Raw genomic sequence first — 27,925 nt, 5'->3', positions numbered from 1 at the left:
CGCGCGGTCTCCGGAGGCACGCCCCACCCGGCACTTCCGGCGCGCGACCCGGAAGCGGAAGGGAGCCCGTCTCTTTCCTCGTCCAGTTCGTCTTTCCTGCGTCGTTCCGGCCCGCAGGGAGCGGGGAGCTGCGGTTGTTTGCAGCGTGCGGTGAGGAGGATTGGGGCTCTGAGGTCCCAGAGCAGCCTCGGCCATGGCGGACGTGACCGCCCGTAGCCTGCAGTACGAGTACAAGGCGGTGCGTGTGGGCTCGGGTGAGGGAGTACAGTGGGGGGGAAGAGGAGGCTGAGGAAGGGAGTTTCGGTCTGAAGGCCTACGGCAGAGCCACGAAAGCGGAGGGGAAATCGGATCGGGGCGAAGGTGGCTTTACACGACAACGTGAATAACCCTACTGGGGTCTGGGGCGAGTGGGACGGCCTAAGCTCTCTAGGAGGGTTTTTTTTCTAGTTCTCTGAGCGCTGTCCCCGCCTCCTTCCACATGTCCCTTCCAACCCGCCCAACACTCTTCCCTGTTGTGGGTTATTATGGGCACTGTTAGGAGAAGCAAGGGTTGTTCAACTGATTAGACAGGCCATAGGACTTCTTCAGTTCTCTGCTCATGCTCAGTGTTACATGATGCTATTTTTTTTAAGTAAAATATCTTTTTATTCCCATTAGTGATTATTAGCACTCAGTTGCTACAATTCTTCTCTCAGCTCCCGTCACTGTGATACAGGAATAGGCCCTGCCCATGTCAGAGCTGCGATAACGTTATGATCTTTTCAGAACTCAAATCTTGTGCTCCAAGCTGACCGCTCTCTCATTGACCGGACCCGCCGGGATGAACCCACAGGAGAGGTGCTATCCCTGGTTGGGAAACTGGAGGGAACCCGTATGGGAGATAAGGCTCAGCGGACCAAACCACAGATGCAGGAGGAAAGAAGAGCCAAGTGAGTACCAAGGGGATGCTATTTTTCCTTCCGTTCCAAAGTCCATCTTCCTTTTAGTATTTGAGTAGCATTTTTGCCGAAATGTTTGGGGCAAGATCAGACATCAGTGGCATTAGAAGAACTTAGTGAAGGTAAAAGCAGAACATGAGAGTTTAAAAATTCTTTGGAATTAACAAGTGCACATAAAGTGGAAAATAACTTATTGGTACCTTTTTCTAATATATGCGTTTTTGGTCCATAGACAGATCTTAATTTTCTTCAGGGTATTTTCCAGATGCTTGCTATTTTCATGTCTCAATATGTTTTTTTCTTTTTTCATTACTAGCTTCCTATACCTACCGTTGCCTACCTTCTACCGTTGCCTACTTCCTACTTATTTTGTTTTAAACTAACTCAAGCATCCATAGTATGAAAGACAGGGTTTTTTGAAATTTTTTTTCCCCCTTGGGGTTATATTTCAAAACTTAAATAGTCATTGACCTTTATCTCACCATTGTCTTTTGACTCTAAATATCTCTGTCTTCCTCCCTCTCCCATAATGAAGTATCAAAAATTTGTAGGCCTAGTTTTGGTTAACGTAGTTATATTTGTAATGATTTAATGCATCATTGATTTTCCACTTTGCAGAGTATGACTTCTTTTCTAGTCTTGTTATAATTTGTTGGGAGTCAGTGGCAGTAGATTGCATTGGAGCTTTATTTTCTCTGGCTAGAAAAAGAAATGTCATCTGAGAGGTGAAAAACTAGTCAAAATCTTATTGTGTAATATTGTCATACAAAGTATCAAGAGTTTGTTTTTTAAGGGAATGAGGGACATGTCTCATTGTAACATTTAATGCATCTAGTGTGAGAATGACAGGGAATTCCCTTTCTGTTACTGTGCCCCACAAAGAAATACTCCTGCAAATTAAGGCCAAATGGGAATCATTTGCTGAGGTTCAGGTTCCTGTTTTCAAATATTAAGTGCGTGCCATGAAGCTGAGGAAAGGAGAGTGAGCCTTATCTAGTCTTGCCTTGGAAAGGGAAGGTTCTGCCATTAAACATCACACTATGTGTACATTAGGCGAAGAAAGCGTGATGAGGACCGGCATGACATCAACAAGATGAAGGGTTATACCCTGCTGTCAGAGGGCATTGATGAGATGGTGGGCATAATCTATAAGCCCAAAACTAAGGAGACCCGGGAGACCTATGAGGTGCTGCTCAGCTTCATCCAGGCTGCCCTTGGGGACCAGGTGGGTGTGATACTGTGATATATGTATTTGGTCTTTGTTCAGTTTCCTGGCATACAACTCCTAAAATCAGCCCCTGGAAAGCCTCAGAATGGGGGCTGGTCACCAGAAAGACCAAGGAAGGATTAGTGGAGAGAGGAGCTGAAGGTTGAGTTGATAAACCAATAGCCAATGATTTAATCAGTCATGCCTGTGTAATGAAGCTTCCAAAAAAAACTAAAAAGGATTGAGCTTCCAGATAGCTAAACATGTGGAGGTCCCTGGAGAATGGTATGCCCAGAGAGAGGGCATGGAAGCTCCATGCCCCTTCTCACATACCTTGCCCTATGCATTTTTTCCATCTGGTGTTCATTAGTATCCTTTGTAACATTCTTTATAATAGACTGGTAAACAAGTAAAATGTTTTCTGGAGTTCTGAGAGCTGCTCTGACAAAATTTTTTTTGTTGGCTTTTTTTTGGTGGCTGGCCCGTACAGGGATCTGAACCCTTGACTTGAGTGTTATAACACCATGCTCTAACCAACTGAGCTAACTGGGCAGCCTCACTGTAGCAAATTAGGGGGGTCATGAGAACCCCAATTTATAGCCGGTCAGTTAGAAGCACAGATCAGAACCTGGGACTTGTGATTGGCATCTGAAGTGAGGAACAGTCTTGTGGGGCTGAGCCTTCAACCTATGGGAGCTGATGCTATCTCCGTGTAGATAGTGTTAGAATTGAATTGACATCCAGCTAGTGTCCACTGCAGAACTGATTGGTTGGTTGTTGGTGGGGAGAAATCCCCACACGCTTTTTGATTACCAGAGTTCATAGAAGTTTTCTGTGTTGATATTATAAAGGTCCTCAATCTAATCACACATGTAATGGTTAAACACACAGATTCTGGAGATAGACTACATGGATTCATATCCTGGCTCTGCCAAATATAGAAGAGTATAGAAAAAAAAAAAAACTGAGTTTTGTTTTTGTATTCTGAGAGTGAGGCAGACAGGGTGAGGCCATGTGTTTGGAAAGGGAGAGGGTCTCAGCTGGGAGACACCAGAAGAACCTCGTCTCTGGATTTGCCTGTGTGGGCCATACCAGTTTGCCGAAGTGGCTAACATTTACTGAGCACTTTATGTAGAACAACATTTTACATGTCTTGTCTCTTCCCCTCACATTAACTGTGAGTAGGTGTTATTAATATTTGTTTTCTATTTTATATAAGAGAGATGTGAGGCACAGAATAATTAGGTAATTTTATGAAGTCACAGAAGTTGTATTTGGCAGAGCCAGGATATGAACCAGGTGTCTAGCTCTAGAATCTGTGTGCTTAACCATTACACGTGTGATTAAATTGAGGACTTTTATGAGGCTCTGAGAGGCTCTGGTGAGGTAGGTGCTAGATGAAGTGAGGACAAAGAATTATCCAGATTGTGGCAGGCTAGAGGAGACTGCCAAGTGCCTCTACCTCCTGGAGACATGTGAAAACTGTTGTGGAAGCTGTGTCCTGCTTCCTAAGACACCTAGCTAATCTTTTTAAAAACAAATGGGTCTTCTTCAATTGTGTGACTCTCAGTGGCATTTTCTGTCAACATTAGTGAATATGGTCAGAGTCTGGTATGATGCAGGTTTTGAGGAGGTGTGGCTCTTCACGTCCTCCCATCACATAAAGCTGGTACATAATGTCCCGAGTGTCATTGTTCTAAATGTTGTCTGTTTTTTGCCACCAGCCACGTGATATCCTTTGTGGGGCAGCTGATGAAGTTCTAGCTGTCCTAAAGAATGAAAAGCTGCGGGACAAGGAAAGGCGAAAGGAGATTGATCTGTTGCTGGGTCAGACAGATGATACCAGATACCATGTGCTAGTGAACTTGGGCAAAAAGATCACAGACTATGGTGGAGACAAGGAAATCCAAAATATGGGTAACTGAGCTGTTTATGTCCCAGTCACATTAACTGGTTGTTGACCCCTAAATATGTATTTTCTAGCATCATTCATTAAGAAATCTCAATGTTAGTGAGTTCTCATAACTTGTTTTGTATATTTTGAGGAGTTATGATTGATGGACACCAGATTTCTAGATTCCAGGAGCCATTCTTACTCTGAACCCTTTTTAATGTGTAGAATAAGGCAGAAAGTGTGCACAGAGCCTGGGGGCTCAAGTGGCTGAGCAGGCAGAGCAGTGCTGAGTTGGCAGGTTGGAGAAGGCCTTGGTGGTGGCAGCACAGGTGGCTCTCTTACGTTGATCATCTTTGTTTGTGTTAGTTAGACCTTAGCTCTATCTTGAGGCAAGCCAAGTCAAGCAGTTGGGGAGAAAATTGGCTCCAGAGTGCCTTTTGTTTCATTAGCCATTCACTGCTCTCTTTTTCTAATTTCTCATCATTTCAGATGACAACATTGATGAGACATATGGTGTGAATGTGCAGTTTGAGTCCGATGAGGAGGTAAGTGATAAAGCAAAGGAGCCCAGTCCATTTTTGTTTTTGAAATTAAGGTGAAGGGACCCCTTCTAGTGTAAAGAAGCTCTCTAGCTTAAGCCAGATAAATTTTGTGGTGTTGTGTGGGTTTCACACTTAGGCATTATGTGTTATTTTGCTAAAAAAAAAATTTATGGTTATCTTTAAGTTTTTTAAAGCAAATTTTAAACTACTAAATACAAATTAATATTGTAATTTAAAATAAACCAAGTGCCTTGGCAAAAAGCAAGATAAAAAGACTAAAGATAATGTACAGCAAATACTTTCATTGAGAATGTATTCTGCTATGTTTTGCTGCATTTTAACCTTATTGTGATAATTTTCCATTTTTTAGTACTATGTCCCATGGCCTGTTTTTAACAAATGCACATTTGCCCAAGAGCATGGACATAGTTTGTACTTGGTTATTTAAGTTACTGGGCTTAATGTTTACCATCTAATCAGAATTTCTTGACTATAACTAAATAGGAACGAGTGGGGCACTTGAAAAAAAGTGGCAAAGTTGCCTTAGAGTTTTCAGTGGGTGGATTTGGCTCCTGAAAGGGAAAATACAGCCCTGAAATATACACCAGGACAGGAAGAAGGGGTAACACAGGGAAGTCAGAGGAAAGAGCAATGAACTGGGAGCCGAGAGTTATGAATTATGGTCCTGTATCTTAGGCAGGTCATCTTGTCTCAGTTTCCCCTTCTATAAAATAAGGTAATTGAGACAGGTGATTGCTAAGCCCTGTAGGAAACTACAGTATAGTTAATTGGATTTTACGATTTTAAGTAGCAACAAACAGAGTACTTTGCTTGTAGCAGTTCATTCAACAGTGCTTTTTTTAAGTGCCTGCTTTGAATGTGCCAAGTACACGTAGTGTATAGTGTGTGAATAAATACAGTGGTGAGCATGCTAAGTGTGATTGCTGTGTTTCTGGATCATCATCTGCCTTTCCTAGCATGCTTCTGTATAGCTGTTCTCTCCCGTTAGCTAATATCTCTTGTTTTCAAGTATTGATTGTGTGTGTATCAGAGACAGACTATGCTCCAGTTCGTTGCTGTCCTGGCAGCCTAAGATGAGAAGTAGAAAATAGAATAGTAGCAGCTAATGAATCTGTGCCAAATAGTCATTCCATTAAATTTGCTGTGGAATAAAGCTGACCCCAGTTCAATAAGCTCTTGGTTCACCCCAAAGCCATTACTCTAACCATGGAGCTAATTTAGGGTGACTTGAGGGAGAGGTTCTATGGTGATGCAAGATCAGCTCCAGATCGTGATTGATGTGGGGCCATCTCTACAGGAAGGTGATGAAGATGTGTACGGGGAGGTTCGAGAAGAGGCTTCAGATGATGACATGGAAGGAGATGAGGCTGTTGTGCGCTGCACCCTCTCGGCTAATGTAGGTACAATTTGCTCTTTCTCATTGCTGGAAGGCCAGGTTCTTTCTTTCTTTTTTTTTTAAAGATGACCGGTAAGGGGATCTTAACCCTTGACTTGGTGTTGTCAGCGCCACACTCTCCCAAGTGAGCTAACCGGCCATCCCTATATAGGGATCTGAACCCGTGGCCTTGGTGTTATCAACACCACACTCTAAACAAGTGAGCCACGGCCGGCCCCAAGGCCAGGTTATTTCTGAGTGTGGTACTTCTTCCCCCCGCCCCCCGCTTAGGTTCTGTTATATATTATCCATCGAGCCACCTTTTGATAGGGTGAGCCGTAAGAAACATTTAATGTCTAGATTTTCTTATGATTTCAGTTGGTTATTCTCCTTCCCAAAGGCATGTGTTGATGAAGTCTTAGTATGGCATGCTTCTGAACTCAATATGGCAAAGGTTTTTTCCCTCTGGAAAGTCCTCAGGAAGGTGGGCTGTGGGCTGGCAAATAGAACTTGGTTGCAGGGTGATGAGAAAGCAGTCACAGAGACCTGGTGAGCCAAGTACCTGGTTACTTTTGTAGCTTGTGGCCTCAGGTGAACTAATGAGTTCCAAGAAGAAGGATTTGCACCCTCGGGATATTGATGCATTTTGGCTACAGCGGCAGCTCAGTCGTTTCTATGATGATGCCATTGTGTCTCAAAAGAAGGCAGATGAAGTATTGGAGATTTTGAAGGTATGGCCATGATAACAGTATTTCTGTATTCGTCTTAGTACGTGGGGACAATGTGTGAAGCAGCAGATGGCTGGGTCCTTAATGGTGGTGTTACCTTCTCTCTGCAGACGGCCAGTGATGATCGGGAATGTGAGAACCAGCTGGTTCTGCTCCTTGGTTTCAACACTTTTGATTTTATTAAAGTGTTGCGGCAGCACAGGATGATGAGTGAGTAGATGGTGGGCTCTTTCTGCAGTGTGTGTGTAAATATGTGCGTGTGTGAGATGGGGATTGTGTTGCTTTCGTAGCTTCAGCACTTGTTTCTTCTGTTTTTCTTCTTTCTACCCCAAGGTTGAAGGTTGATTTTTATCTCATTCCCTCCTTCCCACCTTCCCTTTCTCCCTTTTGTTGTTGGCAGTTTTATACTGCACCTTGCTGGCCAGTGCACAGAGTGAAGCTGAAAAGGAAAGGATCATGGGAAAGATGGAAGCTGATCCAGAGCTATCCAAGTTCCTCTACCAGCTCCATGAAACTGAGAAGGAAGATCTAATCCGAGTAGGGGCTGGGTTGGTTTATCTGTCTAATTCCTGAACTAAAAGGGACAGTGGCTAGAAGATTATAGCATAAAGCTAAATTCCTATTAAAAGAGGAAGTTGAAGAAGTAAAGTATTTTCCTGAGTTCTTTGGGGTTTGTTAGTGGATACAGATTAGAATGAACACATTCACATTGGTGTGGTCGAGAGACCACTAACCTGCTGCTGTCTTCACCAGCAGCACCAGGGGGACCTTTATTGTTTGTTTACATAGTAAATACACAGTATTTACTAAAATACAGTAACAGAACACATGTGTTTGCTTAACATAGAACCTACATTTCTACCCCTCAGGGATAGTCCCTGACACTTAATTGTAGGACGTCTACTTCTGACATTCCTATACTGTGCATTGTCCCTTTAAAGGTGTCCGTTTGCGAGGATTTGGGGCATGTGGCCTGAAAAAAAAAGGTGTTTGTTTGCTTTGATCATTCTGGTGGTCCCCATGGCAGGTGTCTGAATGTAAAGTACCATCTTCCTTTTTGGGGACTTATTAGCATGTGTGAGTCAAATGCAGTTAAGCAGGGACAGAAAAGGACAAGAACCTAGGATGGTGATGAATCATCATTCTGATTTTTATCTTTCCCCACTACAGGAAGAAAGGTCCCGGCGAGAGCGAGTTCGTCAGTCCCGAATGGACACAGATCTGGAAACCATGGATTTGGACCAGGGTGGAGAGGTTGGTATTAGGGACATTTCCCAGGCTGTGATGGATGGAAAACTCATTTGCTCAGCTCACTCACTTCCTTTGTATTTTTGTTTTACACATGCCCAGGCACTGGCTCCACGGCAGGTTCTGGACTTGGAGGATCTGGTTTTTACCCAAGGGAGCCACTTCATGGCCAATAAACGCTGTCAGCTTCCTGATGGATCCTTTCGTCGCCAGCGTAAGGGCTATGAAGAGGTGCATGTGCCTGCTCTGAAGCCCAAGCCCTTTGGCTCAGAAGAAGTGAGTGGATTTTCTCAGTTTTCTGTTCCGTTCATCTTCTTTCCAGTAGGATTTCAGCCATCGACCAAAATGTAGCCTTGTCTCATAGTTTATTCCAGAAATGGAAGCTGTTTCAGAGTTTTCCCATTCTGATTTTGAACCCAGGGGACAGTATTGATCTCTCTGGACTAGCCTTTAGTGGAGAGTTATGCAGGGAGATTGCCAGGGGATGAAATCCAGGCAATCACAAAAACAGGTAAGGATGCTGCCAACATGATGTAAATGGCATTTCTTCTTTCTAGCAACTGCTTCCCGTGGAGAAGCTGCCAAAGTATGCCCAGGCTGGATTTGAGGGCTTCAAAACACTGAATCGGATCCAGAGTAAACTCTACCGTGCTGCCCTGGAGACGGATGAGAATCTGCTGCTGTGTGCTCCAACTGTAAGCATTGTCCTGCCTGCTTTTTCTGGTGTGTGGAATGTGATCTAGAGTTTTGGTGGCAAGGTTGTTCTTCATTTCCACCCCCCCCCCCCAATTCTTTATTCTTTGATGGCAGAGATGTTAAATGGTAGGCTAAAATGCTCTATTCTCTGTTTTAGAGATAAGCCCATGGAAGTTAAGGCAGTGAACATAACTGGGTAAACAGGCCTTCTCATCCCTGACCTCTGTCTTTAGGGTGCCGGGAAGACCAATGTGGCCCTGATGTGTATGCTCCGAGAGATAGGGAAACACATAAACATGGATGGCACTATCAATGTGGATGACTTCAAGATTATATATATTGCTCCCATGCGGTCTCTGGTGCAGGAGATGGTGGGCAGTTTTGGAAAGGTAAGGGGGTAGAGCTTTCTCCCAGAAGATATTGGGTGGAGCTATCACAATCAGGAACAGGCCTGTATATCACTGCTTCTGGTATTAGGGCATCTCTAGAATGCCTTCAGTGGTGTTTTTTCTCTTTTTAAGATGACCGGTAAGGGGATCTTAACCCTTGACTTGATGTTGTCAGCACCATGCTCACCCAGTGAGCTAACCGGCCATCCCTATATGGAATCTGAACCCGTGGCCTTGGTGTTATTAGCACCACACTCTCCCGAGTGAGCCACAGGCCGGCCCCTTTTTTCTCATTTTAAAGGTGGAACTTGACCCAGATACAGAGAATTTCTGAAGGAAGTATGTCATGAACCATCTTTATTACAAAGGTTTACCATCTTTTCTTTCATCTTCTCCATAGTAATTTTCCGCAGTTGGTATCATTTGTGTTATTGCAGTAGTTGTGAAACATCATGTGTTTCATATATGGGTGAAACATGTTCCATCTACGTGTTTCGTGTATGGGTGATAATAAACCTAGTGCAGTTATTCCCATTGTATGTAAGTTCCCATTTCCCCCTTTTGTGTGCAGAACTCCCAGAGATCCTTTGCTTCATTTTCCTGAGTGAAACTTGGATTTGTTTTAGGAATATGTGTCCATACAATCTCATTCACCTGATATTTACCTGATGGGTTGACACCTACTCCCAATACCCTGTGTTCACAATGCCCAAACAGAAAGTATGTTATCTAGGTCCCTTTTGAGCATTCTTGCCTGATGTAGCTTTCCTCCACCCAGCGCCTGGCCACTTATGGCATCACTGTTGCTGAACTGACTGGGGACCATCAGCTGTGCAAGGAGGAGATCAGCGCCACTCAGATCATTGTCTGCACCCCTGAGAAGTGGGACATCATTACCCGCAAGGGTGGCGAGCGCACCTACACTCAGCTGGTGCGGCTCATCATTCTGGTGAGTGAGGACCACTTATGGGAATGGAGAGGCCAGTTGTGGTCAAGGAGGGTTTGTTGAGTCTTAACACTAAATGTTTCTTAAGTGCTTTTTGTGTGGCACTAGCCTTTGTGATGACAGCCATTGTCATCTTTGCTGTTGCCATTAAATGGGAATCTTCACTTACCAGAAACATTTCCCAGTAGGTTCATTATATTTGCCTTATTATTTATCTTTTTTAAAGGTCTGAAATATTTTGAAACGAATATAAACAGAAACTGTTGCATCCTCCCAGAACATTGGAGGGCTTTGTAAATAAAATAATCCATTCTCTGAGGGAATGAGTAAGGCATCAGGGTATTGTGGTCCATATTCCATATATGCAGAAGCACCCAGAGAGCAATGACTTTGAGTCTAAGTGTAGTTCAAGTTGTCTGGGAAAGCAAGAAAGGGACCTTATATTGTTGGTTTCCAGTGTTTGAGAAGGTTGGCACTCTGTGGCTACGGGTGTTTGTCTTACTGGAACATAGCCTATTCCCATTTGTTTACGTGGGGTTTACAGCTGTTTTTGTGCTGCAGTGGCAGAACTGAGTATTTGTAATGTGGCCCACAAGCCTAAAATATTGACTGAATGGCCCTTTAAGAAAAGTTTGCCAACCTTTGCTTTAAAGCCTTGCTACTCAAAGCCTGATCCATGGCGGGCAGCAGCAGCAACTTAGAACAGGAGCTTGTTAGAAATGCTGAATTCCTGGCCTCACCCCACACTAACTGAATAAATTTGCTTTTTAACAAGATCCCCTCTTTGTATGCTTGCTGAAATTTGAGAAGCACTGTTAAAGACTATGTGAACTCATCATGTGATGCATGATAGATGTGTTCTTGGTAAAGATAACTGCCCAGAGGTGAAGCCTTAATTGGTATAAATATGGTCTGAGCAGAAGCTTCATTTTCCATAAAGAAATTAACGTTCAAATAAAGTTATGAACTCATTTACCTGAAGTGTCAGACTTTCTTGACATAAAGTATTGTTTCACTAAACTGTCGCTAAACAGCTTATGGTCAGAGTATATTATTTCCTGGGGTATTTCATGGTGAATATTGTCTTCATCCTTTGGGTTTCTCTGGCTCAGGATTCTCTTTTTTATCTTCTTTATTAGGTGTTTTGCGTTATATGCCTACAAAATTGGACTAGTCTCAGGAAAAGGGGCTACATTTCTCTAGTCCTAGAGGTAATTGCTGTGTTCCCATTTCTTAGGATGAGATCCATCTTCTCCACGATGACAGAGGTCCTGTCTTAGAAGCTTTGGTGGCCAGGGCCATCCGAAACATTGAGATGACCCAAGAGGATGTCCGACTCATTGGTCTTAGTGCCACGCTCCCCAACTATGAAGATGTGGCCACCTTTCTGCGCGTTGACCCTGCCAAGGGCCTCTTCTACTTTGACAACAGGTATAAGAAAAGATTGGGAGATTAGCCAAGGTGAACTTCCTGCTCTCCTTCCACTTTTTTAAGGAGCACTACTGGATTGGATTTTAGAAGGGCTTTTGGGTTTTAATGTGGTGTGAATCCAAAAAGAGGAATATTGCTCCTGGGGTAGTGAAAAGGAGTGTATATTCTTTTCAGTATTCTCTGCCAAAAGCCTCATTTGTCTAACTTGAAATTCTAGCTTCCGTCCAGTGCCTCTGGAACAGACTTATGTGGGCATAACAGAGAAAAAAGCTATCAAGCGTTTCCAGATCATGAATGAAATAGTGTATGAGAAAATCATGGAACATGCTGGAAAAAATCAGGTCTGTCTGTGGTTCATTTTGTTATTCTTGAACTCTATTCTTTTGAATTTTTGCCTTACCAGTAATTAGCCAAAACTGACAAAAGTAAAAAGAGAGAAGATACAGCACAAATCACCAATGAATGGCATATTACTATAGAACCTGAAGCCATTAAAAGAATAATAAGGGAATACTGTGAGCACTTTTACAACTCATTAATTTGGCAACTTAGAAGAAATGGACTAATTCCCCAACAACTACCAACTACCAAAATTCGGCCTAGATAAAATAGATAACCTCAGTAGTCCTACAACTATTAAAGAAATTGGATTTGTAATTAAAAATCTCCTGAAAAAGAAATCCCCAGGCCCAGGTAATCAGTCTGTCTGTTCACATTATCAAGGGTCAGATGTATTTTCATTGTGAAGATGAAATTTAAAACCTAGCGAAAGAGGGCATTTTATTAGAAAGTTAGTATGATAGTATTCTTTAATTGAACGTTGAATTTAGCATTGTTAACAAGACAGAAAATTTCTGTCTGATAAAAAGAAGCATATAAATTTATAATCTTTCCTTGGCACTAAATACTAGAAAGACTGTATTTCCCACATTTGCAAAAACTTAACTAGTAACTATTTAACTACTACTTAAAACTGTATAGCCTACTAACCTACTGTCAGGTAGGCTACTTTACTGCTTGGTTAGGTGTGTCATACGTTCATGACATAGCTAACCAGAAGTTTTCTAATATATTTTTTTTTAAAAATTTGCATGTAAGTTGACTTGTGTGGTTCAAACCCATGTTGTTCAAGGGTCAACTGTATATTCAAACTTGTGTTCCGGATAGGGCAATAGAGTTAATTTCTCAGCTCCAGAACTCTGTCACTTGGTGGGTACTTGGTGGGTTCATTCCCTTAGGCTCTTTCCTGCCCTGTTGAGGCTGCTTCTGAGCCAGCACGCATTCCTGCCAGTGCTCCTATTTCTAGAACCATAGCTTCTGCTTCTAACGGGTGCAAGTTCTGCCTCCTGCTGCTCGTGCCAGGGGCTGTGAGAGTGGCTGCAGGAGCTGCCTTTTGACTGTATGTAGCAAACTGGTTTCTCCTTAGGTGCTGGTGTTTGTCCACTCCCGGAAGGAGACTGGGAAGACGGCCAGGGCCATCCGGGACATGTGCCTAGAGAAGGACACTCTGGGTCTGTTTCTGAGAGAGGGCTCAGCCTCCACGGAAGTCCTTCGGACAGAAGCTGAACAGTGCAAGGTGAGGAGGGGCCAGCCCGGTTTTTTCATTTCCTGTCTGGTGACTAGCTCCATCTGAGGAGGTCCCACACAACAACTCAGAATGTGCCATGGTGCTGTTGTTTCACTGGGTTAAGGTTGATTGTCAACGTGGTCATGTGGAATAGCTAAGGACAGGGTCTCATGGGAAGAGGTTTTCTTAGTCCTTGGGAGAGCCCCGCAGGAAGACTCGCCTCATTGCCTGGCCTTTGTGTTGCACAGAACCTGGAGCTGAAGGATCTTCTGCCTTACGGCTTTGCAATTCATCACGCAGGCATGACCAGAGTTGACCGAACGCTGGTGGAGGATCTCTTTGCTGATAAACATATTCAGGTGAGGGTGGGCCACAGGCTTCTGGGGGAGCAGGTGATGCAGACTTCATAGGACCTGAGACGTCAAAGGCTGAGCCCCATGTTTATTCTCGGTACTTTTTTGTATCTGGCCCAGCCAGCCCAGGTCAGAGGGTTGTGGTGGGTGCAGTAACGGTGACTTCATGCCACCTCTCCAGACCATTCACAAACTGCTTGAGGGGAGATGAGTGAGTTTAGGAAAGTGTCTGAGGAGCATTGCAAAGCAAGCAGTGGGTGACTCCAAATATCTCCAAATGATACCTCACCAGGTTAGGACCTTGGTCCCTCTTAAGGTAGTCTGTGTTTTAGATTTTCTAGTAACCTTAAGTTGATTCATACAGGTCTGTACTTCTGACTCTTAGGTGTCTCTAAAACCTTGAAATGTTAATTCTGGAGTAGATAAGAAACCCAAGGTGTTTCTCTTTATTCTGGTGTCACATTGACAAGTACTGGGACACACCCGCCATACCCCAGTCTTGTCTCTTCTGCCCCTTCCCCCTCCCCCCACGTCCTGTTAGAAACTCTGAGGCCAGTTTACTAGAGAAGTCAGGGATGTTAACTCCCTCGATGGTGACGTCTTTTCCTCATTACGTTGCCTTGTCCCTGTAGGTTTTAGTTTCCACAGCAACTCTGGCTTGGGGTGTGAATCTCCCTGCACATACAGTCATCATCAAAGGCACCCAGGTGTACAGTCCAGAGAAGGGGCGCTGGACAGAACTGGGAGCTCTGGACATTCTGCAGGTACAAAGTCTCTGAGTTCATTCTCAGTGGGGATAAGTATCCAGCGCCTGAAATGCAAAGGTGCTGGAAAGGTGGCAGATCAAAGGCCAAGTTCTATAATGTGAAATCCCTGAATCAGAACAAGAAGTTCTCTTGCTATAGCATTCTTAGTTCAGTGTCTCTGACTTAGATGCTGGGACGTGCTGGACGACCCCAGTATGACACCAAGGGTGAAGGCATACTCATCACCTCCCATGGGGAGCTACAATACTACTTGTCCCTCCTCAATCAGCAACTTCCTATTGAGAGCCAGATGGTATCAAAGCTTCCTGACATGCTCAATGCAGAAATCGTGCTTGGAAATGTCCAAAATGCAAAGGTAGGAAAGTGCTCGCCCTTGGCACTTCGTGCCTTCCCAGAGAGACCAAGGTACCAGGAGTGGTCCCTGTGGTGGTGTTGTGGGCCAGCAGTATCCAGGGCCCTCCGCTTCTTCAGTGTAAGTTTCTTGGGTCTGGCAGACAGTTCCCCTTGTTACCAAGTTCTTAGAAAAGACTCTTCATCTTTTTAATAATGAAGTATTATAAACACTCACAGGATGATATACATCCTTGTAGCAGGGAATTAATTTCTGAGCAATCCATGGGAGCTTTTCATTTGGACATCAGGAGTTCTGCATGCTAAGAACCGTGGTCTGTCTCTTGTAGGATGCAGTGAACTGGCTGGGCTATGCCTACTTGTATATCCGAATGCTCCGATCCCCGACCCTTTATGGCATCTCTCATGATGACCTCAAGGGAGATCCCCTGCTGGACCAGCGCCGACTAGATCTAGTTCACACTGCTGCCCTGATGCTGGACAAGAACAATCTGGTCAAGTATGACAAGAAGACAGGCAACTTCCAGGTGAGTGGGGCGAGGGCTGAGGCAAAGGTCTTGACAAAAGTTGCAGGCCCAGGAGAAAATTTTTTAAGTTGCTCCTTTGATTCGACTACTGCTTGTCTTATTGCGTGTTTCTGAGAACAGTAGAAAAATGAGTGGGATTGGACTGTGCCCTTTGAACCTAGGAACTTCTAAAGTGACACTTCTTATCTTGTAACTTGAGTTGAGGTGGATAATTCCAGCTGTCTTGTCTGCGTGGACATCAGTTTACTGTAGGTAAACTTATTGTGCCATCTTTCTTCATGTGCCTGGGCCCAGCACTTGTACTGCTATGAGTTTATCCAGTTGTCTTATTAGGGTAATGACCTATGGGACAATAACCTGTTGTCCACAATTAGAGGTTGCAGCTCCTTAATGGTCAGCATTGGATTGAGTCGGCCTTCCCTCTAGGTGACAGAACTGGGCCGTATAGCCAGCCACTACTACATTACCAATGACACAGTGCAGACCTACAACCAGCTGTTAAAGCCCACCCTGAGTGAGATTGAGCTTTTCAGAGTCTTCTCGTTGTCCTCAGAGTTCAAGAACATCACTGTGAGAGAGGTAAGCCTATGCAGCATGCTGGGATGGGGAGCTTGTACTTACCTCCAAGTCGCTGGATGCTTTCTCTGCCTGGCCACTTGGCCTTTCCTTGACCTGCTGCCTCCTTGTGGTAGGAGGAGAAGCTGGAGCTGCAGAAGTTGCTGGAGAGGGTGCCCATCCCTGTAAAGGAAAGCATTGAGGAACCCAGTGCGAAGGTGAGCCCATCTCTTCTTTGCTTGGGATAAGGATCAAGTAGTTTTCATAATGTTCTAAAAGATGAACCTTGAATTTGGGTTCATTCATGGAAACCTGCTCAGTTCTCCCAGTTTTTGCACCTTTCCCACATGTTCTTTTTTGTACGGAATAACATTGATCTAATGTGTGTATATTAAGAAGCTGTAGAAGATCTTACCTGGCATGGATGCCCAGAGGAGGAATATAATTCACCTTCTTGGTCTGTTTAGTGATTGGCCTCCTGTGGGCTGACTTTACTTCTTTCCAGATCAACGTGCTTCTCCAAGCTTTCATCTCGCAGCTGAAATTGGAGGGCTTTGCACTGATGGCTGACATGGTGTATGTTACACAGGTGAGGGCTGAGTTGTGCCGGGCTGTGAGAAGTGGCCTAAACTGTTCCACTCCCTTGTGTGCTATGTGTGTTCTGTCTTGGAAAAAGGAGGCCTGACGCTAGTGAGATAGAAGGAACGCTTGGATGCATGTGTGGTATAGCCACTTTATTGTACGATCCTGAGCATGTGGGAATGCTAACGCCTTAGGAGGAAATGCTGGGAGGCTCCTTAGGTGCTCAAAGAGACAGGATCCACAGACTCAGGACACAGTGTCTGCTTTCTGACAGACAAGTGATTTCCTCCTGTGGCTGCAGGGCTCATAAATCCAGAAATGGCAAAGGGTTTTATTTGGTATTCTTTGTTTTTACCCCTAAGGGCAGGTCTTTGGCATCTTTACTCTTACTAGAACCGTAAATGCTAAATGAGTCAGAAGCTTTCAAATCATGCAGTGAATGTTAGGTTAAAATGTTATGCAGTCACCTGGAGCTGCACTTTTCTAACTGTTCTGCATTCAGCCAGCATCCACTATATAGAAGGGAAGAAGGAGTAATTACAGGGGAGACTTTGTTTTTGAGTTGGTATGGGTGATCGCATCTGAGCTGGAGGGAATTAAACCACATATAGAGTAGCTTCGTTAGGCCTGGGATAGTTGAGACTTAACAATGGGAATGCTGCTTCTTTCCTCAGTCGGCTGGCCGTTTGATGCGTGCGATCTTTGAAATTGTCCTGAACCGAGGTTGGGCACAGCTTACAGACAAGACCCTGAACCTTTGCAAGATGATCGACAAACGCATGTAAGGGCCCAATGAGCTGGAGGCTGGTCACCAGACTGAGGGTGTAATCAGAAAGCCTCGGAGTGCCTCTGATCTCCATTCCTGATGCATAGAGTGTGACATGAACATGGGTGAAGGTTGAGAAGACAGAAGGCCCCCTGGAGTGGGGCCAGTATTGGCTTGGGTCTCACTGCTGGCACGGTTTTAAATGTCTGTCTCTAATGACTGTGTCTTGTGTGGTCATAGCTAAACTGTTGGAAGCCATGATGAGGGCGGTTTATTATAGGCTTTCAGAGGTGACCAACAGCTTTGTCTCCTGCCTGGATAGGTGGCAGTCCATGTGTCCTCTGCGCCAGTTCCGGAAACTCCCTGAGGAAGTAGTGAAGAAGATTGAGAAGAAAAACTTCCCCTTTGAGCGTCTGTATGACCTGAATCATAATGAGATAGGTGTGTGGGAAGCTCTCATCCTTCCTGTCCTTACAGCCCAGGTGTCTTTCCAAGCCTTTGTATACTCTTCAGCTCCTAGGCCTTGTGCACTGATACCCTGCATTCACTTCTCATGGCCAGCTCTTGGTCTTGGGACTTTGAATCCTCTGGGCTCCACTGAGAGTAAAGGGAAGAACCTTCCCACTGGGGTTGAATCTGCCACTTTGTCACAGAGGCCCTCAGGTACAGTTTGCAGATACATCAGGCCAGCTGGGCTGCAGCCCCTGTACTCTCTCATTTCCTCATAGGAGAGCTTATCCGCATGCCGAAGATGGGGAAGACCATCCACAAATATGTCCACCTGTTTCCCAAGTTGGAGTTGTCGGTGCACCTGCAGCCTATCACACGCTCCACCCTGAAAGTAGAGCTGACCATCACGCCGGATTTCCAGTGGGATGAAAAGGTAAGGTTTTGCTGGGCAGAGGGAGCTGGATTGAAAGTGCTGAGTTCCCGTGCTGGCTCATGTTCCTTTTACTGGTGCTTGTGTTGGCAGGTCCATGGTTCATCAGAGGCCTTCTGGATTCTGGTGGAGGACGTAGACAGCGAGGTGATTCTGCACCATGAGTATTTTCTACTCAAGGCCAAGTATGCCCAGGACGAGCACCTCATTACATTCTTCGTGCCTGTCTTTGAACCGCTGCCCCCTCAGTACTTCATCCGAGTGGTGTCTGACCGCTGGCTGTGTGAGTGTCTCCTCTCCAGGGTCCCTAGGAACAGATCCTCCAAGGACAGTAGAAGAATATCTTGCACTTTGTCCTGGGCTTGCCTTTGTTGGGAGAGTGATGCATATGCTGCCTGGGGTTTCCAGTGTTCACGGAGGGGCTCTGCATGTCCGATAGGTAAAGAGAGGAGTGCTTACTAGTAACCATTTTTGTTTCTTTTCTGGCAGCTTGTGAAACCCAGCTGCCTGTCTCCTTCCGGCACCTGATCCTCCCAGAGAAGTACCCACCTCCAACCGAACTTTTGGACCTGCAGCCCTTGCCCGTGTCTGCTCTGAGAAACAGTGCCTTTGAGAGCCTTTACCAAGATAAATTTCCTTTCTTCAATCCCATCCAGACCCAAGGTAGGTGTTACCATTCCCAGGCAGTTGGTTCCCTTGGAAGCCTTTTAAGGTCACCTGGAGACAGATGTTTCTGCAGCAGGCAGGGAAGCAGGGTGCTCAGGTGCCTGGTAGGCTTGGGAGCTCATCAGAGTGACTATTGGGACCCACCAGTACGTTTTCCTTTCTCAGAAGCCCATGATTACCATTAGATTTGCTTTGCCGCTCTGCACGTCTCACTGAGGCAGCGGGGGGTGGGGTGGGGTGTCAGTAGAGCAAGGCCTTACACATTGTTATTTTTCAGGCTCAGGGAGCTAGATGTCTGCCCCTGATGCCCAAGTACTGAACCAGAGTGTGTGGCGTTGATTGAGGCCTCTTCCCCCCTCATGGTTATAGATAACGATGTTTTAAGTACTTGGCTGAGTGTATCACCAGTGTTTTCTTGTTCCTTCCAAACCTCCCATGTGGGGTTTGCTATTTGAGATACTGCTGGTAGTGTCCCATTTCATAGATGAGGAAACTGAGGCATAGAGAAGTGCCCCAATTGAACCAGCTAATAAATGGTAGAACGTAGATTTTAACCCAGTCTTAATCTCAGGGCTTAGGCTCTTACCTTACATATTAGACCTTTTCCAGGAAATACAGGAGAGTGTTGAAGGGGCAGGGGAGGTATCCAGTTTCCTTTCATTCTGTGTGCTAATCCCGCACAAGCAAAGAAGGATACTTGGTCTATTTTGCTTTTGTTGCCATCCCTCAGATCTCTAGGGGACCAGAACTCTCAATCTTGGTCTCTCCCCCTTTACCTGTTGTGTGGGAGGGGGAAGGTGAGGGGAAGATGCACAGGCCAGACTGCACTTAGAGGCTCTCCTACCATCACCCTTCTCTCGCCCTGCACAGCTGACTAACTGCATTTCTCCTCTTGTCCTCCTAGTTCAGCTCTTTTCCCCTCTTGATGCTCACACTGCTGCTCTGTTGGTTTCCAGTGTTTAATACCGTGTACAACAGTGACGACAACGTGTTTGTGGGGGCCCCCACAGGCAGCGGGAAGACCATCTGTGCTGAGTTTGCCATCCTGCGCATGCTGCTGCAGAACTCGGAGGGGCGTTGTGTCTACATTACCCCCATGGAGGCCCTGGCAGAGCAGGTGTGTGATGTGGTGCTGTGTCATGAGTGGCTTTCCCAGAAGCCATTTCATCTGTGATTCCAGATCCAGGTTTTCTAAGCCCTGAAGTTTGCAGGATCATTTCCTCACTCTGAGTACTAAAGAAAAGCTTCTCCATCACTTGAAGCCTGGGTTCAGATGAGAGAGTAGCTTGAGATCTGCAGATCAACAGGTCTCTGTTTGGCTTCTCAGGTTTTCCTCCTAGTAAGTGACAGATGCTTGGCAAGGCCTGATGTTCTTCTGCCCTGCCTCCCCCTGCCCTCTAGGTATACATGGACTGGTATGAGAAGTTCCAGGACAGGCTCAACAAGAAGGTGGTGCTCTTGACGGGGGAGACCAGCACGGACCTGAAGCTTCTGGGCAAAGGCAATATCATCATCAGCACCCCCGAGAAGTGGGACATACTTTCCCGGCGGTGGAAGCAACGCAAGAATGTCCAGAACATCAACCTCTTCGTGGTGGATGAGGTCCACCTTATTGGGGGCGAGAATGGGGTATGGTTTGACCTTGCAGCACAGACGAGGGTCTTGGACTAGCTGAATGACCTAGACATTGGACCTTAGTTTGGGTCTGAGGCAGAAGACTAGGGTCTTCTCCCCAGAGAATTTTGCCTGCTGCATTATTCCAAAAGGATGATGTGAGATTTTTTGTAGTACTCTTGGAAAATAGCATTGCTTAGTGGAGGTTGGCTGCTGCGGAGGAGGTGGAACCTAAGGCAGGAGAACCCCTAATTAGAAAAAGAATAAGGAGATCATTTTGAGGCTGTTGGGCTATTTACAAAGGGGACCTCTGGGCAGAGGATGGGGAACCTGGGCCTGCAGTGACTTCCTCCCCACTCTTCCCCAGCCCGTCTTGGAAGTGATCTGCTCCCGCATGCGCTACATCTCCTCCCAGATTGAGCGGCCCATTCGCATTGTGGCACTTAGCTCCTCGCTCTCGAATGCTAAGGATGTGGCCCACTGGCTGGGCTGCAGTGCCACCTCCACTTTCAACTTCCACCCAAATGTGCGCCCCGTGCCCTTGGAGCTGCACATCCAGGTAGGACCTGCTTTTACCATCCCTCCGTGGCCTCAGATTTCCCGAGTTCCCCAGGTCCTGTAACTTAGTCTCTTTTCTTCTCCCATGGTCTCCAGGGCTTCAACATCAGCCACACACAGACTCGCCTGCTCTCCATGGCCAAGCCTGTGTACCATGCGATCACTAAGCACTCGCCCAAGAAGCCCGTTATTGTTTTTGTGCCATCTCGTAAGCAGACCCGCCTCACTGCCATTGACATCCTCACCACTTGTGCAGCAGACATCCAGCGGCAGAGGTGGGGCAGGGCTTGGCTTCTAGGGCATGGGATGAGGGGGGTCAGGTTGAATGAGCTTGGCTCCCTGAAGGGTGTTCCAGTTATGAGGGTGGGGTTCACCCCATCTGGCTAGGGACTCGGGCTGCACAGCTGGCAGGATGTCTGAGCTGAATCAGTGCTCATGCTGCCTAGGTTCTTGCACTGCACTGAGAAGGATCTGATCCCGTACCTGGAGAAGCTAAGTGACAGCACGCTCAAGGAGACGCTGTTAAATGGGGTGGGCTACCTGCATGAGGGGCTCAGCCCCATGGAGCGACGCCTGGTGGAACAGCTCTTCAGCTCAGGTAAAAAAACCTAAAGGCACAGAGAGAGGTTACATCCAAGGCTATTGCTAAGTGACGTGTTAAACTTGAGGGTGCAGGTGCTAATTTTTATCCTCAGCGTACTAGTCATTTTCAAAATACTGTTACAGTTTTTTTTATCTGTTATCTCATTTGATCTTCCCAAGAACTTTGTGATGTAGGTAGGATAAATAGCCCTACTTGCTAGATGAGAAAACAGGCACGTAAGGTGGTATTATTTCAGGACCTGGTTTTCTACAGTCTAGGACCTTTGGCACTAGACCTGGCTCTCTGTGGATACCAGGCTCCGTAAGATTGTTAGATCTTAGTGATGTAGTACACAGTAGAGCTCTGAGTCTCCCTTGGGTGGTCTCTTGTTGACCACTGTCCCTTGCTGACCTGTGGCATTTTATGCAGAGTGTTACCATTTTGACACTGCTTGGTAGAGCCTCAATGGAGATGCTTCTGCCAGAATCACTTACTGTCACTCTTTGACCCTTGAATCTGCCTGGTTTGAGGCATGCTCAGAATGAGCTCAATTTTGCTGTTATGTGCTGAGCTGGCCCATGGCTGAGCTGGTGTTAGCACTTTACTGTCAGGGTGCCAGTCTGTCAGGCAGTAGTGTAAGCCTTGCTTTCCCTGGGCTTCGGGTTCTGTCTCAAAGAGGATTACCTCATTTCCTCTAGGATAGTCCCCAGAGTGAGGCACCACAGCACAGAGCTATCTCTCATAGTATAAGTTAGGTCTCTCAGTCACGTCAGCTCTCGTTCCCAGGAGCCTTGCTCTGAGATCTGAAACACAGGACTAGATAAGCCACCACCTGCCCATGAGGCAACAAACCTGCTGCAGCCAAGGCGCCCTGCCCTCAGTCTTCCTCTCTCTTCTGCTGCTCAGGGGCTATCCAGGTGGTGGTGGCTTCTCGGAGTCTCTGCTGGGGCATGAATGTGGCTGCCCACCTGGTGATCATCATGGACACCCAGTACTACAATGGCAAGATCCATGCGTGAGTATAGTGGTGCTCTGTGTTAATGCAGATCTCCCTCCTAAAATGAACGTAAATCTGTAAATACAGAAGTTAAGCTATTATAAAGCAAAGGTATTAGGGAAATAAACATATAACTGAGATTCCACCACAGCCAAGTGTTGGAGAGAGTTTTTAGTCTTGGCACCTAGGCTCACATTTGCTCTCTAGTCATTGTCCTTCCATATTTCAGCAGGTTGGAGAACCAGGAAGTTACAGCCAGGAGGAACGTTAGAGATTATGTCATTATCCTGTTTATTTTATAGGTTACGGACAGTGACTTGGTCGAGGTCATATACCCATGTGGTGACAAGTAAGCTATAGAAGATTTGGTCTTTCTCAGAAAAAGCCTAAGTAATTTAACTCTTAATAATTTTTTCCTCTAAATGCAGATTATTTTCAAACGAATTTTATTTTATGGGTTCTTTTTTAATGTCTGGACCAGGTTCTAGGTTTGGGTGTAAGTCAGGTTACGTGATAACTCATGGGATACACAGCTATAAGTTTGGAAGGCTTGACTCACACGTTTGATCCTTTAAAGAGTTATTTTGCTTTTGGCATTAGATGGGTTTGTAGCTTTGGTTCAAGGAACTTGAGCAACAAATTCCTGACCCTTACACTTCAAAACTAAAATGAGGTATAGGTAAGCAAGTAAAATCAGTTCCTAAGCCCAAAAGTTCATAAACACAGTTTTGCTGTAATTTGACCATATTTCCCCATATCTTCATTTTATTCTTATTTTGACACTGAAGGAGTCAGGCCCCCCGAGTGTGGTCTCCATGTTGAGGCCCCTGTCCCTTCTTTCCCCTCTTCTGTCACCAGCTACGTGGATTACCCCATTTATGACGTGCTTCAGATGGTGGGCCATGCCAACCGCCCTCTACAGGACGATGAGGGGCGCTGTGTCATCATGTGCCAGGGCTCCAAAAAGGTCAGTCCTGGATTCGTGCAATTTCTTGAGAGCCTGAGCCTCTGAACAGGTTCTTTTTTTTTTTTTTTTTTTAAAGATGACCGGTAAGGGGATCTCAACCCTTGGCTTGGTGTTGTCAGCACCATGCTCAGCCAGTGAGCAAACCGGCCATCCCTATATAGGATCCGAACCCGTGGCCTTGGTGTTATCAGCACCGCACTCTACCGAGTGAGCCACGGGCCGGCCCTCTGAACAGGTTCTTTAATCTTTCTTTTGCTACATATCTTTAGTAACTTTTTCGTCTTTCCGTCAGCATCTGCCCCTTTTACTTTCCACTTTGGTTTTGTGTAAGCCTCTCAGCCCCGTGGCATTTTGCTGATTTTTGTTTTTACTGCTGCATTACCTCCACGTGTTCAGGTCTTCGCTTTCTCGTTGGTTCCATCTTTCCTTGTGCACGGCTTAACTGCTCTGCCTGCGTGACTTGGCGTGTCCCAGTTCCCACTATATATTGTAACCAATGATGCCACTCTCTGAATGCGTGGTTTCTTCCATTTTGGCATTAGTCGTGTCTCTCACAGAGGGACCACTCCCGACTGATGTGCCCTTGGCCCATCTTTATGACCATGTTGTCAGACTCTTTATTACTACCCACCCCCTCCAATCCACAGGATTTCTTCAAAAAGTTCTTATACGAACCATTGCCAGTAGAGTCTCACCTGGACCACTGTATGCATGACCACTTCAATGCCGAGATTGTCACTAAGACTATTGAGAACAAGCAGGACGCTGTGGACTACCTCACCTGGACCTTTCTGTACCGCCGTATGACACAGAACCCCAATTATTACAACCTGCAGGGTCAGTGGACTTTGACATGCACAGTATCCTTTGACGGTTTTCATATCCGTTGCTGGCCATCTCCCTGAGCCTGCCCACTTACATCTCACCTCCACAGGCATCTCCCATCGTCACTTGTCTGACCACTTGTCAGAGTTGGTGGAGCAGACTTTGAGTGACCTGGAGCAGTCCAAGTGCATCAGCATCGAGGACGAGATGGATGTGGCGCCTCTGAACCTGGGCATGATCGCTGCCTACTACTACATCAACTACACCACCATCGGTGAGGGCCCAGCTCATGCCTGTGCTGCTGGAGCCCACCGGGATGAGGGATGATGGGGCTGCCAGTGCTGGGTGCTTGTCTGAGGGATGGGATTGCAGCAGAGAGCAGGATTATCCAGGCAGTTAACTCTCTCCTCCTTGCTCCTTTTCTGCCTGCTTTTGGCTCTTCCCAAATTTTCTTTTTTTTCTGTCAGAGCTCTTCAGTATGTCCCTGAATGCCAAGACCAAGGTGCGCGGGCTTATTGAGATCATCTCCAATGCAGCAGAATATGAGAACATTCCCATCCGGCACCATGAAGACAACCTCCTGCGGCAGGTGAGGACATCGGCTTCAGAACATCCTAGGAGTTGAAACTTGGCCTGTGTGTCCAGGGTACATGGTATCCCTGCCATCAACACCTCACACCCCAACCTCCATCTGTCCCTCCCACACATTTCCATCCCTCCATCACCCTCAACTCTCGGTATTGAAGGGTTGTAAGCTGGGGCACATGATGCTTTTAGCCTGAGCAGCTCTCAGGCAGGGTCACCTGTTCCTCACCAGCTGTTTTTCTTCCACTCTCCAGTTGGCTCAGAAGGTCCCCCACAAGCTGAATAACCCCAAGTTCAATGATCCGCATGTCAAAACCAACCTGCTTCTGCAGGCTCACCTGTCGCGCATGCAGCTCAGTGCTGAACTGCAGTCAGATACGGAGGAAATCCTTAGTAAGGTATGGCCTGGGTGTGGCTGAGAGGAGGGAGGGACCAGTGGCGGCCTAGGAGGTCTGGGTTCCACCCCCACCTGCTCTTGTGCTCCTTTTTCCCCTTCAGGCAATCCGGCTCATCCAGGCCTGTGTGGACGTCCTCTCCAGCAATGGGTGGCTCAGCCCTGCTCTGGCAGCCATGGAACTGGCCCAGATGGTCACCCAAGCCATGTGGTCCAAGGACTCATACTTGAAGCAGCTGCCACACTTCACCTCAGAGCATATCAAACGTTGCACAGACAAGGTGAGCTGGGTTGGCCTGGAGTGTTGGGTGAGTGGCCTGAGAGCTGAGTGTCCTGGATGGGGATGGATTGCAGGAGGTGAGTACTGGTAGGGGGAGCTTGTAGTTCTGATTTCTCTGAAGGCATTCCGTACTGAGATGCTAGAGAGGCTGCCAGTTGTGAGCCATGTTCTTTCTGGAGCTGTCTTCTTTGGATGGTCTGACAGTGTAGGAAATAAAATCAGCAGCTCTCTGGACCCAGTGCCATTTGCTGTTCGTCTGTGTTCTCTCCTCTTCCCTGACCTCTGCCTACCCACTGCAGGGAGTGGAGAGTGTTTTCGACATCATGGAGATGGAGGATGAAGAACGGAATGCATTGCTTCAGCTGACTGACAGCCAGATCGCAGACGTGGCCCGCTTCTGTAACCGCTACCCTAATATTGAACTATCTTATGAAGTGGTGGATAAGGACAGCATCCGCAGGTAAGCTGTAGAGGGCCAAGTGCCCTTCCCTAGGGTCCTTGCTGGGCACAGCAGGACGGTTTGCCATGAGCCCACTGCCAAGTTGCTGATATGCTGCCCTGCTTTTCCCTCTGCAGTGGTGGGCCAGTTGTGGTGCTGGTGCAGCTGGAGCGAGAGGAGGAAGTCACAGGCCCTGTTATTGCGCCTCTGTTCCCACAGGTATGTCCTGGCATGTGGCTTTACCAGGTGTCGACTTGAGCTAGGTGTCCACTGGCTAGATCCTGGGTACAAGGGTACATTGTCACTAGGAGAGGGGATTTAGAATGATAATGAACTCACATGACTGAGGATTTATCTTGGGGCCATGGGGGTTTTTTTATTGTTTGTTTTCTACTTAATTTTAAGTAATTCAGATGACTGGTCAATCTCTTTGACTATTAAGATGCATTTGTCTTTAAATGGCTCCAGGACACTTTGGCTTTTCTAGTTGGTGTTTGTTCTCGCTCCTTTCTCACTGCTCCTTAACTCTACTTCTAGTGGAATGTTGGACTGTCACGTGTAATTCTGTAAAGGAGCTGTTCAGCAGGCTCTGAGTGAAGAGCACTTTAAGCTGGAACACTAGCTAGGAGTTTATGACTGTGGGGTGGCTAGCAGAGAGAGCTTCTGAACAGAGGCATGGCTTCAGAAGAGGCCTTCTGCAGGCCTGCTTTAGATCCTTTCTGCTGCAGTTCGTCTCCATGTTAAGGTTTTCTCATATGGCATACATGCCTTGTACTCAAAAGGGTCTCTGAGGAACTCAAAGCTGCCAGGCCCCAATGACTACATCTCTTGTAGTGGAATCTTGGATCCAGTGGCAAGCACTAGATGGGAGAATCTACCTTGGGACAAGGAAATGAGCCAGAACCTACAAAGGAGTTCATCTGACTACTTAAAAATTAAGTCAGTTTCAGACACCTTTTGACAGTTTCCAGAACTTTGTGTCAAATTGTATTTTGGGAAGAAACTTTGGAAAACTTTCTATCAGATTTGTGTTACTTTGCTTTTGTAACCAGTTATGGTTGCCTATAGCCATCAGGTTTTACATGCTGAAATTCTTGGGTTTTGTTCCCTGTAGAAACGTGAAGAGGGCTGGTGGGTGGTGATTGGAGATGCCAAGTCCAATAGCCTCATCTCCATCAAGAGGCTGACACTGCAGCAGAAGGCCAAGGTGAGTGTGTCCGCCGTCCCCAGCATTTGCTCTGGAGTTGGGGCAGGGCGTTCACGGTTGTCCTGATTTCTCTCTGCTCTCTCTAGGTGAAACTAGACTTTGTGGCCCCAGCCACTGGTGCTCATAACTACACTCTATACTTCATGAGTGATGCTTACATGGGATGTGACCAGGAGTACAAATTCAGTGTGGATGTGAAAGAAGCCGAGACAGACAGTGACTCGGATTAAGTCCTAAGGCATTTACTCTTGTGTAGAGGATTGTTCAGCCTGAGTTAGGAATATGTGCAGTTGTAGGGATCTTGGTTTTGTAGACTAGGTCTGTCAGCCTGAGGTCTGGCCAGACAGGGCTGGTACTGGCCCTGCCCACCTCCACTGACTTTTCTTTTACCACCTTCCAGTCCAAACTCTGAATCCAGTGTCTGCAGGTGTCATGTCAAGCAGAAACCGTGTACAGCATTTTTAGGCATGTACTTCATAGTTCTTTTGAATCACCCATTCTAATAAAACAACATGGAGAAACCATTTGTCTTCGCAGTGATTCTAAATCAAAAGTTTTCTTTCAGGCCAATCCTGTGGCGCACTCGGGAGAGTGCAGCGCTGGGAGCGCAGCAGTACTCCCGCCGCGGGTTCGGATCCTATATAAGGACGGCCGGTGTGCTCACTGGCTGAGCGCCGTACGGCCAGTCACAAAAAGACAAAAAAAAAAAAAAAGTTTTCTTTCTCCAACCTAAGGCCTTGGCCAAAAAGATTTTGTTTTTCTAGCCACTGATCTTGCTTAGCATGAGTCTCTGGAGGACAAAACTGCTCTTTAGTTGGGCTGTCACCTGTAGCCATTTCAGTCACTTCAGAAGAGGGAACACTGGTAGGTAGCTTCTCTTTGGTCAGGCCTATGACCTTGGCCCACCCCCTTAGTATGCTACCCACATATCAGCACTGCTGCAGAAGCCAACACTGAACCTTGGGGATAGATCACAGGTTAGAAGTTTCTCAAGGTCTGTATTCTGAAATTCTGCAGTGTCCTGTCCCAGAAGGAGGATTAAAATAC

The 27,925-nt window shown here is 46.3% G+C and overlaps 1 protein-coding gene across 1 annotated transcript; it reads left to right on the top strand.

Moving 5' to 3' along the window:
- The first annotated feature begins 68 nt into the window (after positions 1 to 68).
- On the top strand, positions 69 to 27,402 carry SNRNP200 (small nuclear ribonucleoprotein U5 subunit 200). Its single transcript, XM_063078846.1, has 45 exons — positions 69 to 238; positions 766 to 929; positions 1,992 to 2,163; positions 3,870 to 4,062; positions 4,529 to 4,584; positions 5,900 to 5,998; positions 6,556 to 6,708; positions 6,816 to 6,915; positions 7,106 to 7,242; positions 7,876 to 7,959; positions 8,056 to 8,229; positions 8,511 to 8,648; positions 8,883 to 9,038; positions 9,817 to 9,987; positions 11,222 to 11,415; positions 11,633 to 11,756; positions 12,842 to 12,991; positions 13,231 to 13,341; positions 13,968 to 14,099; positions 14,269 to 14,457; positions 14,783 to 14,980; positions 15,407 to 15,559; positions 15,673 to 15,753; positions 16,041 to 16,124; positions 16,792 to 16,898; positions 17,206 to 17,324; positions 17,612 to 17,766; positions 17,857 to 18,046; positions 18,253 to 18,426; positions 19,386 to 19,546; positions 19,831 to 20,058; positions 20,411 to 20,602; positions 20,698 to 20,876; positions 21,048 to 21,199; positions 22,091 to 22,199; positions 23,040 to 23,148; positions 23,796 to 23,985; positions 24,083 to 24,247; positions 24,441 to 24,562; positions 24,813 to 24,956; positions 25,057 to 25,233; positions 25,532 to 25,692; positions 25,809 to 25,890; positions 26,786 to 26,878; positions 26,965 to 27,402. The coding sequence occupies exons 1-45, from the start codon at positions 194 to 196 to the stop codon at positions 27,106 to 27,108; spliced, it is 6,411 nt and encodes a 2,136-aa protein (XP_062934916.1). The 5' UTR covers positions 69 to 193; the 3' UTR covers positions 27,109 to 27,402.
- Positions 27,403 to 27,925: the final 523 nt, after the last annotated feature.

Source organism: Cynocephalus volans, chromosome 14, assembly GCF_027409185.1.
Source record: "Cynocephalus volans isolate mCynVol1 chromosome 14, mCynVol1.pri, whole genome shotgun sequence".
Classification (NCBI taxonomy): Eukaryota; Metazoa; Chordata; class Mammalia; order Dermoptera; family Cynocephalidae; genus Cynocephalus; species Cynocephalus volans.
Note: the sequence above shows the minus strand (reverse complement) of the source record. Positions and strands in the feature narration are given on the sequence as shown.